Source organism: Hyperolius riggenbachi, chromosome 9 (genome assembly GCF_040937935.1).
Source record: "Hyperolius riggenbachi isolate aHypRig1 chromosome 9, aHypRig1.pri, whole genome shotgun sequence".
Classification (NCBI taxonomy): Eukaryota; Metazoa; Chordata; class Amphibia; order Anura; family Hyperoliidae; genus Hyperolius; species Hyperolius riggenbachi.
The window spans coordinates 162,554,509-162,572,604 of NC_090654.1; the positions used below are offsets into that span (position 1 = coordinate 162,554,509).

At 47.7% G+C, this 18,096-nt stretch overlaps 1 protein-coding gene across 1 annotated transcript in view; it reads right to left on the reverse strand.

Moving 5' to 3' along the window:
- The window catches only part of SUSD3 (sushi domain containing 3), a 329,743-nt gene that overhangs the window by 70,441 nt on the left and 241,206 nt on the right, over positions 1-18,096 (reverse strand). Inside the window, exon 3 of the mRNA XM_068253639.1 lies at positions 15,262-15,409. Coding sequence (XP_068109740.1) covers positions 15,262-15,409 — 148 coding nt within the window. The remainder of the gene's footprint in view (positions 1-15,261; positions 15,410-18,096) is intronic.

An 18,096-nucleotide genomic window follows, 5' to 3' on the forward strand; every position in this document is an offset into this window, starting at 1 on the left:
TGTGTGTGTGTGTGTGTGTGTGTGTGTGCCTCTGTCTGCACCCTGTCCTCTGTGTGTGTATGCCTCTCTGTGCCCTGTCCTCTGTGTGTGTGCCACTGTCTGCACCCCATCTTCTATGTGTGTGCATATTTATGATATTGTATTGTGACCAAACAATTCAATTTTTGTTTCATCTGACCATAACACAAAAGATCAGAAGTCTACTTCTTTGTCCAGATGAGCATTTGCAAAGGCCAAGCGAGCTTTTGTGTGCCTTATCTGGAGAAGTGGCGTCCTTCTTGGTCTGCATCCGTGGAACCAGGGCCGGCCTTTGACCTGAGCGACCTGTGCGATCGCTCAGGGCGCCGGCTTCCAGGGGGCGCTCCTGCCGCCTGGCCGCATGTAGCTGGCTGTGTCCGTTTCGCTCCGCCCCCCCCCCCCCCCCCCCCCCGTGCGGCCACCGTGATGGAGGGGGGAGCCGCGGGGAGAGCAGCCCGTCCTCTCCCTCCCTCCTCTCCGGGCGCTCTCCGTGCTCCCCCCTGCAGAGTGCAGACTGCAGCAGTGAGAACAACTCACCTCCCTGGTTCCGATCGCTGGCGCCTCTCACTTGCCGCTGGTCTCCTCTTGTACATTGTCACTGATGCACAATAAACTTCCTGCTTAACGGGAAGTTTACTGTGTATCAGTGTCAATGTACAAGAGGAGACCAGCGGCAAGTGATACACCGTGAGAGGCGCCGGCGATCGGAACCAGGGAGGTGAGTTGTTCTCTCTGCAGCAGCATCGGAGGGGGGAGCACGGAGGGTGGCCCGGAGAGGAAGGGAGGGAGAGGTCGGGCTGCCCTCCCCGCGGCTCCCCCTCCAGTATGAGGGGAGGGGAGCACCTACCTACCTACCTACCTAATCTATACTGGGGGCACCTACCTATCTAGCCTGTACTGGGGGGGCAGCTACCTATCTAATCTATACTGGGGGGCAGGCAGCTACCTATCTAATCTATACTGGGGGCACCTACCTATCTAACCTATACTGGGGGGGGCAGCTACCTATCTAATCTATACTGGGGGCACCTACCTATCTAACCTATACTGGGGGCACCTACCTATCTAATCTATAATCTATACTGGGGGCAGCTACCTATCTAATCTATACTGGGGGCACCTACCTATCTAACCTATACTGGGGGGGGGGGGCAGCTACCTATATAATCTATACTGGGGGCACCTACCTATCTAACCTATACTGGGGGGGGCAGCTACCTATCTAATCTATACTGGGGGCACCTACCTATCTAACCTATACTGGGGGCACGGCTACCTATCTAACCTATACTGGAGGGGCAGCTACCTATCTAACTTATACTGGGGGCAGCTACCTATCTAACCTATACTGGGGGCAGCCTACCTATCTAATCTATACTGGGGGCAGCTACCTATCTAACCTATGCTGGGGGCAGCTACCTATCTAACCTATACTGGGGGCAGCTACCTATCTAACCTATGCTGGGGGCAGCTACTTATCTAATCTATACTGAGGGCAGCTACCTATCTAACCTATACTGGGGGCAGCTACCTATCTAACCTATACTGGGGGGGGGGGGGGCAGCTACCTATCTAACCTATACTGGGGGGGGGCAGCTACCTATCTAATCTATACTGGGGGGGGCAGCTACCTATCTAATCTATACTGGGGCAGCAGCTACCTATCTAATCTATACTGGGGGCAGCAGCTACCTATCTAATCTATACTGGGGGCAGCAGCTACCTATCTAATCTATACTGGGGGCAGCAGCTACCTATCTAATCTATACTGGGGGCAGCAGCTACCTATCTAATCTATACTGGGGGCAGCAGCTACCTATCTAATCTATACTGGGGGCAGCTACCTATCTACCCTATACTGGGGGGGGGCAGCTACCTATCTAATCTATACTGGGGGCAGCTACCTATCTAACCTTTACTGTAGGCAGATCCCCCCTTTAGTGTATATAGGCTTAGGCTACTAGTCTTGCAGTCGCAGATCCCCTTTTAGTGTATTTAGGCAGCAGATCCCCCCCCCCCCCCATTAGTGTATGTGTGTGGTGCGCTCACAACGCGAAGAGGATGAATTGGGGGGGGGGGGGCACCAAAATCTGGTTCTGCTCAGGGCGCTGTGAAACCTAAGGCCGGCCCTGCGTGGAACCCAACAGTGTGCTGCATCCATTGGATTTCGGCCTTGAGACATTGCCACCAGCAGAGCCAAGATTCCCCAGGATGGCCTTGGCGGTGATCCTTGGATTCTTTTTCACCTCTTTCACTATTCTCCTGGCCAGCACAGGTGTCACTTTTGGCTTCTGACCACATCCTCTGAGATTTTCCACAGTGTGGAACATCTTGTATTTTTTTATAATACTTTGCACTGTAGCCACTGGAACTTGAAAACATTTAGAAATGGCCTTGTAGCCGTTTCCTGACTTGTGAGCATACACAATGCCATGACTGTCCACAAATCAACTGCAGAGAGCTGCTGTTTTTCACCTGTTGAGTTGATTAAAACAGCTATTCCCAATTAATCAAGGTAATTAGGATGCTTTAGAACAGCTTGGACTATTTGGTATGGTATAGAACTTTGGATTTTCCCACAGACTGTGACAGTTTGTGAAGGGTATGAATAATTTTGGACTGGACACTTTTTGTTCAAATGTAAATAAAACTTAAATTTTCCCCCCCCCCCCCCACAATAATTCCTCTTGTACATCATCTTATTATCTTCTGGGAGACACCTATGCCATTTCCCGTCAAAAGATGACTTGCTGGTTGAATAAAAGTAACTTTAAGTCAAAATTTGCCAGGGGTATGAATAATTATGGGCAGCACTGTTCATGCCTGTGAGGAAGAAGGAAGAGGCACCTTCGGGGAGATACAGGAGGCTGGAGTGTACTGAGCAAAAATAAGTAGAGATGTCCCGGACCTCCTATTTTTGGTTCGCGAACTTCCGCAAAAGTTTGGTTCGCGCGAACTTTCGCGAACCGCAATAGACGTCAATGGGGAGGCGAACTTTGAAAACTAGAACACTTATGCTGGCCAGGAAAGTGATGGAAAAGATGTTTCAAGGGGTCTAACACCTGGAGGGGGGCATGGCGGAGTGGGATAGACGCCAAAAGTCCCGGGGAAAAATCTGGATTTGACGCAAAGCAGCGTTTTAAGGGCAGAAATCACATTGAATGCTAAATTGCAGGCCTAAAGTGCTTAAAAATATCTTGCATGCGTATACATCAATTAGGGAGTGAATTAGAGTACTGCTTCACACTGACACACCAAACTCACTGTGTAATGCACCGCAAACAGCTGTTTGTGTAGTGATGGCCGTGCTGGACTGGTGCGCACCATGGCCAGAATGCAGGCCGTGGCGGTTTTCAAGCCCAGTGCTTTAAACATCTTGCATGTATACATCAATCAGGGAGTGTAATTACAGTACTGCTTCACACTGACACACCAAACTCACTGTGTAACGCACTGCAAACAGCTGTTTGTGTAGTGACGTCTGTGCTGGACTGGTGCTCACCATGGCGAGAGTGCAGGCCGTGGCGGTTTTCAAGCCCATATGGTCGTCGAGCTTGGGTAGCTCAATGATAGAACAACAGTGACTGTCCAGCTGATCAAATATGGTCTGTCCACAATGAAGCAACGACCTTATTATCTTGCGTGTGCCCCCCCCCCCCCGAGACACTCATATAGCCGGCGGTCATTGCTTCATTGTGATACGCAAGCCCCTTCACCGTGGCAAGGTAATGATGACGAAGGGGAATTGGCACATGTACATGCCTTTTGTTTTATTGTTGCAGCTGCAGTGCAGCCAGGAAAATTAGGCAGGCATGTACACGCAGCAGAAAAATTATTATAGCGGCCGCTGCTAGCAGGGCCTTAAAAATTCAGGAATCCACCTGCAGTCCTGGACCCTGTTGGTGGTGGCAGAGAAGGCAGTCAAGCGGCCTGCAGGCAGAGGTGCTGTGTGGGGAGCGACTTAGTCTTGGGGCAGGTAGTCACACGGCGTGCAGGCTGAGATGCTGTGTGTGGGGACTGACTTAGTCTTCGGCGGGCAGTAGCCCTCCGGGATCCATGCCTCATTCATTTTGATAAAGGTCAGGTACTGAACACTTTTGTGACTTAGGCGACTTCCTTTCTGATAGGACGCTTGAGGCAGGGCAAGACAGAAGTTGGATGACAAATTAGAACAGCTCTGTGGCCACAGGTCAACCCAGTAGTCCAAGGGTTCATCGCTGCTCACAGTGGGCTTGATTCACAAAGCCGTGCTAACTGTTTAGCACGGGTGTGCTAAACAGTTAGCACGTGAAGTGTTGTTCACGGACTTTTGCACGGGCAAAGTGCTGCGATTCGCGCGATCGCGGTCTAAAGTCAGCGATCGCGAAATCGCGGCACTTTGCGCGCGCAAAAGTCCGCGAACGGCACATCATGTGCTAATTGTTTAGCACACCCGTGCTAAACAGTTAGTACGCTTTGTGAATCAAGCCCAGTGTCTACATCCACACTTAAGGCCAGGTAGTCGGCTACCTGCCGGTCCAGACATTGGTGGAGGGTGGAACCGGAAGCACTAAGGTAAGGCGTTGGACTAAAGAATATCCACATGTCTGACATCACCATGAGATCGCTGGAGCATCCTGTCCTTTCCTGTGTGGACATGGGAAAAGGATTACTGGCAGTGGTACCAGTGGCGTAGCTAAGGAGCTGAGGGCCCCGATGCAAGTTTTACTATGGGGCCCCCCCAAGCACTCTATACATAACAATTGATACGGCGCACCAAAACCTGCCAATGGCAACTACAGTGTCAGGGGTGCAAGAGGGGATGGGGAACAGTGTGTTAATGATTACTACTATTCAAAGTATCTATAGAAGTGATTATTATGAGCACAGGGCCAATACAGAGCTAATACTGTAGTTGAGGGAGGGCCCTTCGGGGACCCTCTGGCCCAAGGGCCCCGATGCGGTCGCTACCTCTGCACCCCCTATTGCTACGCCCCTGAGTGGTACCTTTATTGCGTTGTGCTGTGACATCACCCTTAAACGCATTGTAAAGCATAGTTGCCAGCTTGTTCTGCAAGTGCTGCATCCTTTCTGCCTTCAGGTGAGTTGGTAACATCTCCGACACTTTGTGCCTATACCGAGGGTCTAGTAGCGTGGCTACCAGTACAGCTCATTCCCCTTGAGTTTTTTTATACAGGGGTCCTCAACAGGCTGGACAGCATGAAAGACACCATCTGCACAAAGTTGACTGCAGACGTATTATCCATCTCTTCTTGCTCTTCCTCAGTGATCTCAGCTAAGTCCTCCTCCTCCCCCAGGCACGAACAATGCCACGGGAACGTTGAGCAGCACAAGCCCCCTGCGACGCCTGCTGCGGTTGTTTTTCTGCTGCCGCCTCCTCATCCTCCTACTTCTCCAAAGAAACACCTGCCTCATCATCCGAGTCTGACTCCTCTTCCCCACAGGACTCTTCCTCCTCCTCCCCCCTCTGTGCTGCCGCAGGTGTTGAGGAAACATCTGGTTCTGATGTGAATTGATCCCGCAACGCTTCCTCCCATAACTGTTCCTCTTCATGTTCCTCCACCACTCTATGCACGGCACACTCCAGGAGGTAAGTGTTCGGGATCAAGTCGCTGATTGTGCCTTCACTGCGACTCACCAGGTTGGTCACCTCCTCAAACGCCGCATGAGCCTGCATGCATTCCGCATGAGTGTCCAGTTGTTGAGCAAGAACATCCCCATCTCTCCAGATTGTGTCCTTCTACTGAAATTGTAGAGGTACTGGGTGTTGGCTTTCTCCTGTTCTAGCAGGCGGAAGAACATAAGGAGGGTTTGAATTCCAGCGAGTCGGGCTATCACAAATGAGGTGTCTCACCGGCAAATTGTTTCTCTGCTGAATCTCGGCAAAGTGTGCCATGGCCGTGTAAGACCGCCTGAAATGTCCACACAACTTCCTGGCCTGCTTCAGGACATCCTGTAAGCCTGGGTGCTTTGACACAAATCTTTGAATTACTAGATTCAGCACATGTGCCATACAGGGTACATGTGTCAGCTTTCCCAAATTCAAAGCGGAAATGAGATTGCTGCTGTTGTCACACACCACGTTGCCAATCTCCAGCTGGTGTGGGGTCAGCCACTGATCCACCTGTTTGTTAAGAGCAGCCAGGAGAGCTGCTCCAGTGTGACTCTCTGCTTTGAGGACAGACATGTCTAAGATGACGTGACACCTTCGTACCTGGCATGCAGCATAGGCCCTGGGGAGCTGGGGCTCTGTAGCTGGAGAGGAGATCACAGCACCAGTAGAGTTGAACTGACACTCAGCCAAGGAGGAGGAGGATGATGACAGTGAAGAGGATGTAGCAGGAGGAGAGGAGGTGGCAGGAGGCCTGCCTGCAAGCCGTGGAGGTGTCACAAGTTGGTCCGCTGCACAGCCATGTACTCCCCGCTTGCCATCGGTCACCAGGTTGACCCAATGGGCTGTGTAAGTAATGTACCTGCCCTGGCCATGCTTGGCAGACCAGGCATCCCTGGTCAGGTGGACCCTTGACCAAACGCTGTGTGCCAGAGATGACACCACTTGCCTCTCAATTTCACGGTACAGTTTGGGTATCGCCTTTTTAGAGAAATAATTGCGGTCTGGCATCTTCCACTGCGGTGTCCCAATGGCCACAAAATTACGGAAGGCCTCAGAGTCCACCAGCTGGTATGGTAACAGCTGGCGAACTAACAGTTCCGCCAAGCCAGCTGTCAGACGCCGGGCAAGGGGGTGACTGGCAGAAATTGGCTTCTTCCACTCTAAGATTTCCTTCACAGACACCTGGCTGCTGTGGGCAGATGAGCAGGAACTGCTCAAGGTCAGAGGCGGAGTGGAGGAGGGTGGCTGTGAAGGTGCAAAGGAGGAAGCGGCTGAAGATGCTGCACCTGAAGGAGGAAGAGGAGAAGGAGGGTGGCTCTTCTTTTGTGTGCTGCTTTTGGTCAGGCGCTCTTCCCATTGCAGTTTGTGCCTTTTCTCCATGTGCCTTCGTAAGGCACTTGTCCCTATATGGGTGCTGGCCTTTCCACGGCTCAATTTTTGGAGGCAGAGAGAACAGATGGCATTGCACCGATCTGAGGCAGACACATTAAAAAATGTCCAAAAGCTGAGCCCCCCTGGGGTGATGGCACTATGGTGGCATCAGCAGCTGACGTTGAAGGACATGTTGGCTGGCTGTCCATAGGTGGCGATACATGGCGCCGGACACTGTCACCAGCTGTTTCTGATGATGAGCTCCCCCTGCTTCTTTCAAGAACTCGTCTCCTCCTACTCCTCTCTGACTCCCCGTCTGAACTGTCCCACCATTCATCTCCTCTATTGGGAACATACGTGGGATCCATATCACCGTCATCATCATAATCATCCTGCCCAGCTTCGCTTGCCTCAGACACCTCCAAAACTGCACCAACAGCAGGTACTTCATCATCCTCTCCTCACACGTTACGTCCATAGTGTCACCTAACTCAGACATATGAGGTGGTGTAACTTGCTTAGCGCCTTCATCTGGTTGTAACAATAATACCTGTGAATCAGTTAATTCCCCACCAATTAACTCCTGCGAAGTGTCAAATGCAGCTGCTGTGGTGCTTGTAGTAGTGCTGGTGGCTGCAGAAGATGAGGTGTTCTGTGTTAAATAGTCAACCACGTCCTGACAATCTTAGGAGTTGATGGGACATGTCTTCTTCTGAGCACTGTGCTTTGGTCCAGGGCCCGCACGAAATCACATCACCACGACCTCGCACAGACCTGCTGGGTGGCCTTCCTCTGGGTCTGCCTCTACCTCTGCCTCTACCTGTTTTGTCCATATCGGGGGGATGAAGTGAAAGGTATGCACTGACTTGAGCAATACAATGTGCAGTCACACAGGTGCAGTTAACCATTTCAGCCCGCGGGAATTTTTCACCTTATGCATCAGAGCAATTTTCACCTCCTATTAATTCGCTAATAACTTTATCACTACTTATCACAATGTATTAATCTATATCTTGTTTTTTCCACCACTAATTAGGCTTTCTTTGGGTGGTACGTTTTACTAAGAATTATTTTTTTATAAATGCATTTTAACAGGATTAATAAGAAAAAAAAGGAAAAAATTGATTATTTCTCAGTTTTCGGCCATTATAGCTTTAAAATAATCCACGCTACCATAATTAAAACCTATGTATTTTATTTGGCCGTTTGTCTCCATTTAAATTTTGTCCATATCACAATGTATGGTGCCAATATTTTATTTGGAAATGAAGGTGCATTTTTTCTATTTTGGGTCCATCACTATTTACAAGCTTATAATTTAAAAAAATGTTTGTAGTATACCCCCCTCCAAATGCATGTTTAAATAGTTCAGACCCTTAGGTAACTATTTGTCTTTTTTTTTTTATTGTAATTTTTTTTTCCATTAAACATTTTATTTGGGTAACATTTTGGTGTGGGAAATAAACAGTTAATTTTTAATGTTATTATATGTGTAAATTGTAATGTAAAAAATATGTAGATGTAGTTTTACTATTTGGCCACAAGATGGCCAACTTAGTTTTTTTTTTCTCCTTGTGCTTCTCGCTAAGCGGAAGCACAAGGATGATGCGGAAAATGTTTTGTGCAGAAAGACTGAAGCCTCTTGTGAGAGTGCTTTGGTTTTTCTGCTGGGGACATGGATCGGTGATCGGGAACCATGTTCCCGTTCACCAGTGCTGGGCCGAAATTACGCATGAGCGTAATTACGCATCGTAATTCAATGTAAATTTACGCGTAAGCGCTACGCGTAACTTACGGTCTTACGCGTAATTATTTACGCGGAAGCAGTTAAGTGGTATCGTAATTACGCTGTCTACCGTAATTGCTAGGGATGCGTAATTTTACAAAGACTTACGCGTAATTTTACGCGTAATTACTAACGTAAAAACTACCCTTTCTAAGAGTAGCCAATCAGTCAACATCCTAAGCAACCAATAGTATCTTCTCCCGCCCTTCAGTATATAACGTACGTTTTGACGCATACGAATTATGTGTACGCAATAGCTGTCACATTGACGGCTATTGCGTACACATCGTCCGTATGCATCAAAAATACGCATTAATGGGTATTACGGCACTACGCGTAACATCGTAGTGTAAGCGCCTACATTACGGTATCCTTACGCGTAACTGCATAAGTTAACGCGTAATTACAGTGATGAACCGTAGGTAATTTCCTATGCCGTAACCGTAATTGCGTAATGCGTAATAGCGTAAAATTACGCGTAATGATCCGTAAGCGTAGATTTTTCCATTACGACCAGCACTGCCGTTCACTGATCCGAGGGCTACGGGGGACAGCACGGGGGCGCGCCCGCGATCGTGCTCAGGAGCCCGCCGAAGCACGGTAGCGCAGCAGAGCAGGCACCAGGATGTGAGCTTCACGTCCGGGCGGCAGAAATGGTTAACAGGTATGCATGAAGGTATCACACTGTGTGCACTCACGTAGGTAGGTGGGTGCACTGAACACAACAGGTAGGTATATGCAGTGATGGGTATTACAAATGTGCACCTGTCACACACACACAGGTACCGGACAGGCACAGTGACACTGCGTACGCTCACATAGGTAGGTGGGTGCACTGAAGTGAACAACAGGTAGTAGCTATATGCAGTGATGGGTATTACAATGTGCACCTGTCACACACAGACAGGTGCCGGACAGGCATAGTGACACTACCTGCGCTCACGTAGGTAGGTGGGTGCACTGAAGTGAACAACAGGTAGTAGGTATAGGCAGTGATGGATATTACAATGTGCACCTGTCACACACAGACAGGTACCGGACAGGCACAGTGACACTGCGTGCACTCACGTAGGTAGGTGGGTGCACGGTGAACAACAGGTAGGTATATGCAGTGATGGGTATTACAATGTGCACCTGTCACACACAGACAGGTACCGGACAGGCACAGTGACACTGCATGCGCTCACATAGGTAGGTGGGTGCACGGTGAACAACAGGTAGGTATATGCAGTGATGGGTATTACAATGTGCACCTGTCACACACACAGGTAGTCACTGAATGTACTGGGCCTGGCAGTGGCACACACAGTAGGAATTACCAAGGCTGTCTATGCAACACAAGTGTCAGTGGAACACACACACACACACACACACAAAAAAAAAATAGATCACAAGAACAAGATAAGCGCTCAAAAGAGCTGTTGAGGGGTGCTTTTTTAGCAATAAGAATCAGCAAGGAGCAAGCTAAGAAGCCTACAAGAGCCTAATTAAGCTTTCCCTATGAGAGTCTGCAGCAGCTTTCCCTTCTCTAATTAATGCAGGAGTGAGTCCAATGCCTGACGCTGCCTGCTTTATATAAGGGGGGGGGGGGGGGCAGGAGGGTGTGTAGCCTAATTGGCTACAATGTGCCTGCTGACTGTGATATAGAGGGTCAAAGTTGACCCTCATGATGCACTATGGGGGCGAACCGATTTTCCGGAAAAGTTTGCGGTTCAATCTCCACGATCGCGAACCACAGAAGTTCGCAGGGAACCGTTCGCCGGCGATCCGTTCGAGCCATCTCTAGAAATAAGGAGGGACTGCTGCACATGGTTGATTGAATACAATAAAAGTTTTACTTTTGATTCATACGGCAGCCGCCGTTTTTTCCTACTTGCACACACTCACACTGGCAAATTGCTAAACCGTTCTCGCCGGCTGTGCTCCACTTGTGCAGGGCCCACAGACTAGCGCAGAGCCTCCTCTGACAGTTACATCACCAAGGAGCATCTCAGCTCCCGCTCCAGCCGCCTGCGATCTGATTCTCTCACCTCGGCAGAGCAACGTGGAGCCAACAGCAGCTTCAGCCATTATACACACTCTTCCCACCCACGATTGCCCGTCAGTGCAGCCGCCTATAGCGGCATCACAGCACTAGGGCTAGGTGGAAAATATACCAGAGCATCAGCCTGCCAGTACAGCTCTGAAGGCTGTCCCATTGTGGAGAAGGACTTCTGCCAAGACTTGATCCCCGGCAGGGGTCTAGTCCTGGGAAAAGAAGTGAGTGGACTCACCTGGAGAACCTTTCGCGCGGCGCGCCAAAAATGGGCGTGGTCAAGCACACCGTGGGCGTGGTTATGGGTGGGGCCAAATATACATGACCTTAGCAGTGATGTAAAAGGTCTGCCAAGGAAGTTTGAGCTCTGCCGTAGTGTATCCCCCAAAAATTGATGTAATCTGACAGCATTTCACCAAAAAGACACATAATCTGGTAGAAGTTCCTCCAAAATACAGATAATATGGAAGTGGTTCCCCCAAAATAGACAATGTGGCAGCAGCAGTTCCACCAACATACACATAATTTGGAAGCAGTTCCCCAAAATACGCGAAACCTGACAGCGGATCACCCAAAATACACGTAACACCCAAAAGACATAATCTGGCAGTAGTGGTCCCCCCAAACATACACAATCTGGCAGCAGTTCCCCAAAATACACGTAATCTGGCAGCAGCCGTTCCCCTAACATACACATAATCTGGCAGCTGTTCCCCAAAATACATAACAGCGATTCCACAAAAATGCAGATAATCTGACAGCAGTTCCCCCAAAATAGGTACCCCCAGGTAGCCAGGTCTATAGGTGTCCCCAGTATAAGTAGCCATGAGTATAGTAGTCCCCAGTATATGTAGCCAGAGGTATAGTTGCCTAGTATATGTAGCCAGGGGTATATGTGCCCAGTATATGTAGCCAGTGGGATATGTCCCCAGTATATGTAGGCAGGGGTATATGTCCCCAGTATATGTAGGCAGGGGTATATGTCCCCAGTATATGTAGGCAGGGGTATATGTCCCCAGTATATGTAGGCAGGTGTATATGTCCCCAGTATATGTAGGCAGGGGTATATATGCCCAGTATATGTAGGCAGGTGTATATGTCCCCAGTATATGTATTCAGGTGTATATGTCCCCAGTATATGTAGGCAGGGGTATATGTCCCCAGTATATGTAGGCAGGGGTATGTCCCCAGTATATGTAGGCAGGTGTATATGTCCCCAGTATATGTAGGCAGGTGTATATGTCCCCAGTATATGTAGGCAGGTGTATATGTCCCCAGTATATGTAGGTAGGGGTATATGTCCCCAGTATATGTAGGCAGGGGTTTGTCCCCAGTATATGTAGGCAGGTGTATATGTCCCCAGTATATGTAGGCAGGTGTATATGTCCCCAGTATATGTAGGCAGGTGTATATGTCCCCAGTATATGTAGGCAGGGGTATATGTCCCCAGTATATGTAGGCAGGGGTATGTCCCCAGTATATGTAGGCAGGTGTATATGTCCCCAGTATATGTAGGCAGGTGTATATGTCCCCAGTATATGTAGGCAGGTGTATATGTCCCCAGTATATGTAGGCAGGTGTATATGTCCCCAGTATATGTAGGCAGGTGTATGTCCCCAGTATATGTAGGCAGGTGTACAGGATCTTCTCAAAAAATTTGCATATTGTGATAAAGTTCATTATTTTCTGTAATGTGCTGATAAACATTAAACTTTCATATATTTTAGATTCAAATACACACAACTTAAGTCGTTCAAGCCTTTTATTGTTTTAAAATTGATGATTTTGGCATACAGCTCATGAAAACCCAAATTTCCTATCTCAAAAAATTAGCATATTTCATCCGACCAATAAAAGAAAAGTGTTTTTATAACAAAAAAAGTCAACCTTCAAATAATTATGTTCAGTTATGCACTCAATACTTGGTCGAGAATCCTTTTGCAGAAATGACTGCTTCAACGCGGCGTGGCATGGAGGCAATCAGCCTGTGGCACTGCTCAGGTGTTATGGAGGCCCAGGATGCTTCAATAGCGGCCTTAAGCTCATCCAGAGTGTTGGGTCTTGCGTCTCTCAACTTTCTCTTCACAATATGCCACAGATTCTCAATGGGGTTCAGGTTAGGAGAGTTGGCAGGCCAATTGAGCACAGTAATACCATGGTCAGTAAACCATTTACCAGTGGTTTTGGCACTGTGAGCAGGTGCCAGGTCGTGCTGAAAGATGAAATCTTCATCTCCATAAAGCTTTTCAGCAGATAGAAGCATGAACCCACTTTTGAACCAGAAACAGCGGCAGAAGCGCCTGACCTGGGCTACAGAGAAGCAGCACTGGACTATTGCTCAGTGGTGCAAAGTACTTTTTTCAGATGAAAGCAACTTTTACATGTCAGTCGGAAATCAAGGTGCCAGAGTCTGGAGGAAGACCGGGGAGAGGGAAATGTCAAAATGCCTGAAGTCCAGTGTACCCACAGTCAGTGATGGTCTGGGGTGCCATGTCAGCTGCTGGTGTTGGTCCACTTTGTTTTATCAAGGGCAGGGTCAATGCAGCTAGCTATTAGGTGATTTTGGAGCACTTCATGCTTCCATCTGCTGAAAAGCTTTATGGAGATGAAGATTTCATTTTTCAGCACGACCTGGCACCTGCTCACAGTGCCAAAACTACTGGTAAATGGTTTACTGACCATGGTATTACTGTGCTCAATTGGCCTGCCAACTCTCCTGACCTGAACCCCATAGAGAATCTGTGGGATATTGTGAAGAGAAAGTTGAGAGACGCAAGAGGCAACACTTTGGATGAGCTTAAGGCTGCTATCGAAGCATCCTGGGCCTCCATAACACCTGAGCAGTGCCACAGGCTAATTGCCTCCATGCCACGCCGCGTTGAAGCAGTCATTTCTGCAAAAGGATTCTCGACCAAGTATTGAGTGCATAACTGAACACAATTATTTGAAGGTTGACTTTTTTTTTGTTTTAAAAACACTTTTCTTTTATTGGTCGGGTGCAATATGCTAATTTTTTGAGATAGGAAATTTGGGTTTTCATGAGCTGTATGCCAAAATCATCAATATTAAAAAAATAAAAAGGCATGAACTACTTCAGTTGTGTGTATTTGAATCTAAAATATATGAAAATCTAATGTTTATCAGTACATTACAGAAAATAATGAACTTTATCACAATATGCTAATTTTTTGAGAAGATCCTGTATATGTCCCTAGTATATGTAGGCAGGTGTATATGTCCCCAGTATATGTAGGCAGGGGTATATGTCCCCAGTATATGTAGGCAGGTGTATATGTCCCCAGTATATGTAGGCAGGTGTATATGTCCCCAGTATATGTAGGCAGGGGTATATGTCCCCAGTATCTGTAGGCAGGGCCCCCACCCGGAGGGAGCAGAGCAGGGAAGGCGAGCTATAGGGACAGCGGGGATGGGCGGACATCTCCCCCACCATCCCTCACCTTTGTGCTCCCCTTCCTGCCTCTCCCCTCCGGCGTTTTTAAGTGTCGGCCCGGCCGCGAAAGTGGGCGGAGACTTACCTTGTTCCAGTCGCATGGGACGCTCCGCTCTGTGTGCGGCTAGAAGACCAGACTAGCTGCACACAGAGCGGAGCGTCCCATGCGACTGGAACGCAGGAAGTCTCCGCCCACTTTCGCCACTGGCCCGACACTTAAAAACGCTGGAGGGGAGAGGCAGGAAGGGGAGCACAAAGGTGAGGGATGGGGGGGGGGGAGATGTCCGCTCATCCCCACTGTCCCTATAGCTCGCCTTCCCTGCTCTGCCCCCCTCCACACAAGCCAGGGTGAACGGCGTTCACTTTGAAGAAAAAGTGGGTGGACGCCGTTCACCCGCATTCACGCAGGACTCGACCCCTGAGTCTGCTGGCCTCCCCGTATGGGACAGTCAATCACAGATCCTGGTGAGAATATTCCTTGGCCAGTTGGTCATTTGTATTGGATGACAACTTGAGTGTACTCTCCCCCCACCCTTTGTTTTTTTTTCACCCATCCCCTGAATCCCACTGTCTACTGCAGATAACACTGCTATCTGGGGCACAAAGGTCATACAATACTGACAGCCAGTATCATGTACAAGGCCCCATTTTTATTTTAGGCCATTATCCTATTTTGAAAGACACTCCATACTGGTAACTCACTAACACACAGTGCACATATGTAGCTGTATAGTATGCAGCCTAAACCACAGTTTTGCTTAATTAGTTGATGTGCAATTTGGTAATTCCCTTACACAGTACATTTTGATTTAATTTTTAGCTATGTGTGGAGGTCTTTGTTTTGAGTGCTGATAAAATAAGAACAAGGATTTGGGCGAAGCATTACTACTCTTTTTCTGTGTGACATGAAATGCAAGCATGCAGCTTGGAAACAAAAAAGCTGTTCCTCCGCCTTCATGGGCCCTGGAGCAGCTACACTATCTCACCTTTTCGATCGCCTCCTTTCACTTTTCTTCACACACTTCACCAGGCAGCACACCAAAAAAGCCATCGACATGAGCAGAATGATTGCGCAGCTCACAATGGAGGCAATGACAGCCACTTTAAATCCAAACGTCTCATATTTTGATAAAACTGTAAAAGAGGAGATAGATTACAGTCATGTATTCTAAACCAGGTACCATTTAATCATTAGGCCATTGTTCTGCTTTTCTTCATTGCAGAGTAGATGGTTAGCTGCAAAGTGAAGAATTATATTGACTTCAGGGTGCCATTCAAAGCTAATAATACCCTTAAGGCAGCACTTAAACAGAGTCTTGTTTTTTACACCGCTTATGTTCATAGCTACCTCATGACAGACATAAATTAAATATCGTCTGCCAAACAGCTCCTGGTGATAAATATATATGGAAATTAAGGGTTTAAGAATTCTTAAATTGCATCCTGATGCCATTACAGTGAAATGTGTGTGACTTCTGATCACTGCAATGCTTCTACAGTTCCTTGAGTGCTATGTGTAGATACAGTTCCTCATGTTTTTAATACTATCCCTCACTGTTATTCTTGGTAACTGCTCAGGTTTTACACATGAAACTAAGTGGTCACTAGGGCAAAAAGAGAGTGTAAGCCTCCCCAATATAGATGCAAGCAGCAGTTACTTTCCTTCTCTATCCATGCAAAACTGCACAATTTTAGTGATAGATGTATTCCACTTGACGCTTTCGTTTTAACAAGAGTGGAGAAAGGTAAAAACATCTTCAACTGCTGTCTGTTGCGTCCCAGCTGAGATTTTCACTTCCTTCCTGTTTGTGGTGAAACAGTTAGGGCTCATTCACACTATGAGTTGCAGTGAGATTTGACATAGTGTGCATTTGAACTCGTCGGGAGTGATTCAAACTCATGGAAATGCATAGAAATGCATGCTATGTTATTTTCAGCACATCGATTATGCAAATAAGCCCAGCTGAATCAGCTGGTTTCCTTTCCCTCTACGTCACTTCACAGTGGTTTGACAATGCAATAAAACTCATAGAAACTCATAGTTTGCATGGAAATGCACAAAAACTCACTGACCAATTCATGAGTTTTTTTATTCATGCATTTTAATGCATTTCAAGAATGAGCCCTTAAAGAGACACTGAAGTCTCTTAAAACTCATCTTTTTATTATAAAATCCTGTGTAATATTATAGCCCTACCTAAACCGCTGCATCCTCGCCGCTGAAATCCATCTAAATACCCCCTAACTCCCCCCTCCCTCTTCCCCGCAAAATCCACGACTTTCTTGGTCATGGATTTTGCTGCCCTCTACTCTTCCGTGTGAGGCAGAGCTATGAGCTGCAGCCCTGCCTCACATGCATCTGTCAGCGGCGGATCTCCACCTCTCCCCCACCCCTCTCAGTGAAGAAAGACTGAGAGGGGCGGGGGAGAGGCGGTGATCCGGGGCTGACAGACACGGTGAGAGGCAGAGCTGCGGCTCATAGCTCTGCCTCTCACGGAAGCGCTGCCTGGATTGCCACCCGGGGAGTTTGGGGGGATTTAGTTAGATTAGAGCGGCGGGGATGCGGCGGTTTAGGTAGGGCTGTCATATTACACAGGATTTTATTATAAAAAGATGATTTTTTTAGAGACTTCAGAGTCTCTTTAAGGTGGCCACACACCATACAATTAAAAGATCCAAATTTTCACCAATTCGATCATTTTGATTGGTTGTCCGGAAAAATCAAGAGCTTTTCTTTGTTTTTGATCGATAAATCCGATTGAATTTCCCTTTTTTGTTTAGATTTTTGGGGATTGGACATGTTGGAAATTTTAGACCAACTTCATCAAGAATTGTATGGTGTGTGATGGATTGTCAATTACTTGATGTACAGTTCCAATCATTTTTTCTGAGCTTTCAATTATTTTATTCATGATTGGGAAAAAATTAAACAAAGGTGTGTTGTACATTAGTCAGATTTTTGAATTGTTACAATCAGTCAGAAAAATGTATTGCTATTCTTGAATTGAATAGATACAGGGGCGTTGGGATCACCCTGGCAACCATAGCAGTGGCTATGGGGCCCACAGCCATGGGGGGGGGGGGGGGCGCCTGTCCTGGTTGACTGTAGTCTTATTTTCATTTATGCAAATACATCCATTATTGGCCACAGATCCCCCCTGCTGAAGGTCATTTCAGAGAAGCAGGCAGGAGAAGGGGACTATTTCTCCTTCCACCTACACATTAACATGGCTCTGTTCCCAGCCGACAATTAGTTTAAAGTTCTGGCTGGACTGGGAACAGAGTATATCAGCACTGGGGTGAGCAGCCTCTCAGACAGAACTACTGTGATCACACTTCCTTTGATGTGTGTAGAGGACTGTCTGCCCGTTCCCCCCTCCCCCTTGTATAGCTTTCTGTGTAACTTCTTTCCGTGTATCTGTCCCGGGCTGTGGATGGCAGGAGGAGGGCATGCTGGGTACCTATACATCCTGCTACTTGTGGCTGGTGAGCTCAACTATCTCTCCTCGGGAGAACATCAGAGGCTTATGTCTGAAGGAGGAGGTGAGCAGGTTAAGAAGCAGCAGGAATCTGGATCAGTATAGTTGCAGCAGATAGATAAAAGTTACTGAAGTGGTGCTATAGGGGTAGATGGTAGAAAGGGCCTGATTCACAAAGCGGTGCTAACAGTTAGCACCCTGGTAAAAAAGCCCTTTATCACGCCTAAACTCAGTTTAGGCATAATAAGTTTAGGTGTGATAAGTTTAGGTGTGATAAGTTTAGGTGTGATAAGTTTAGGTGTGATAAGTTTAGGTATGATAAGTTTAGGTGTGATAAGTTTA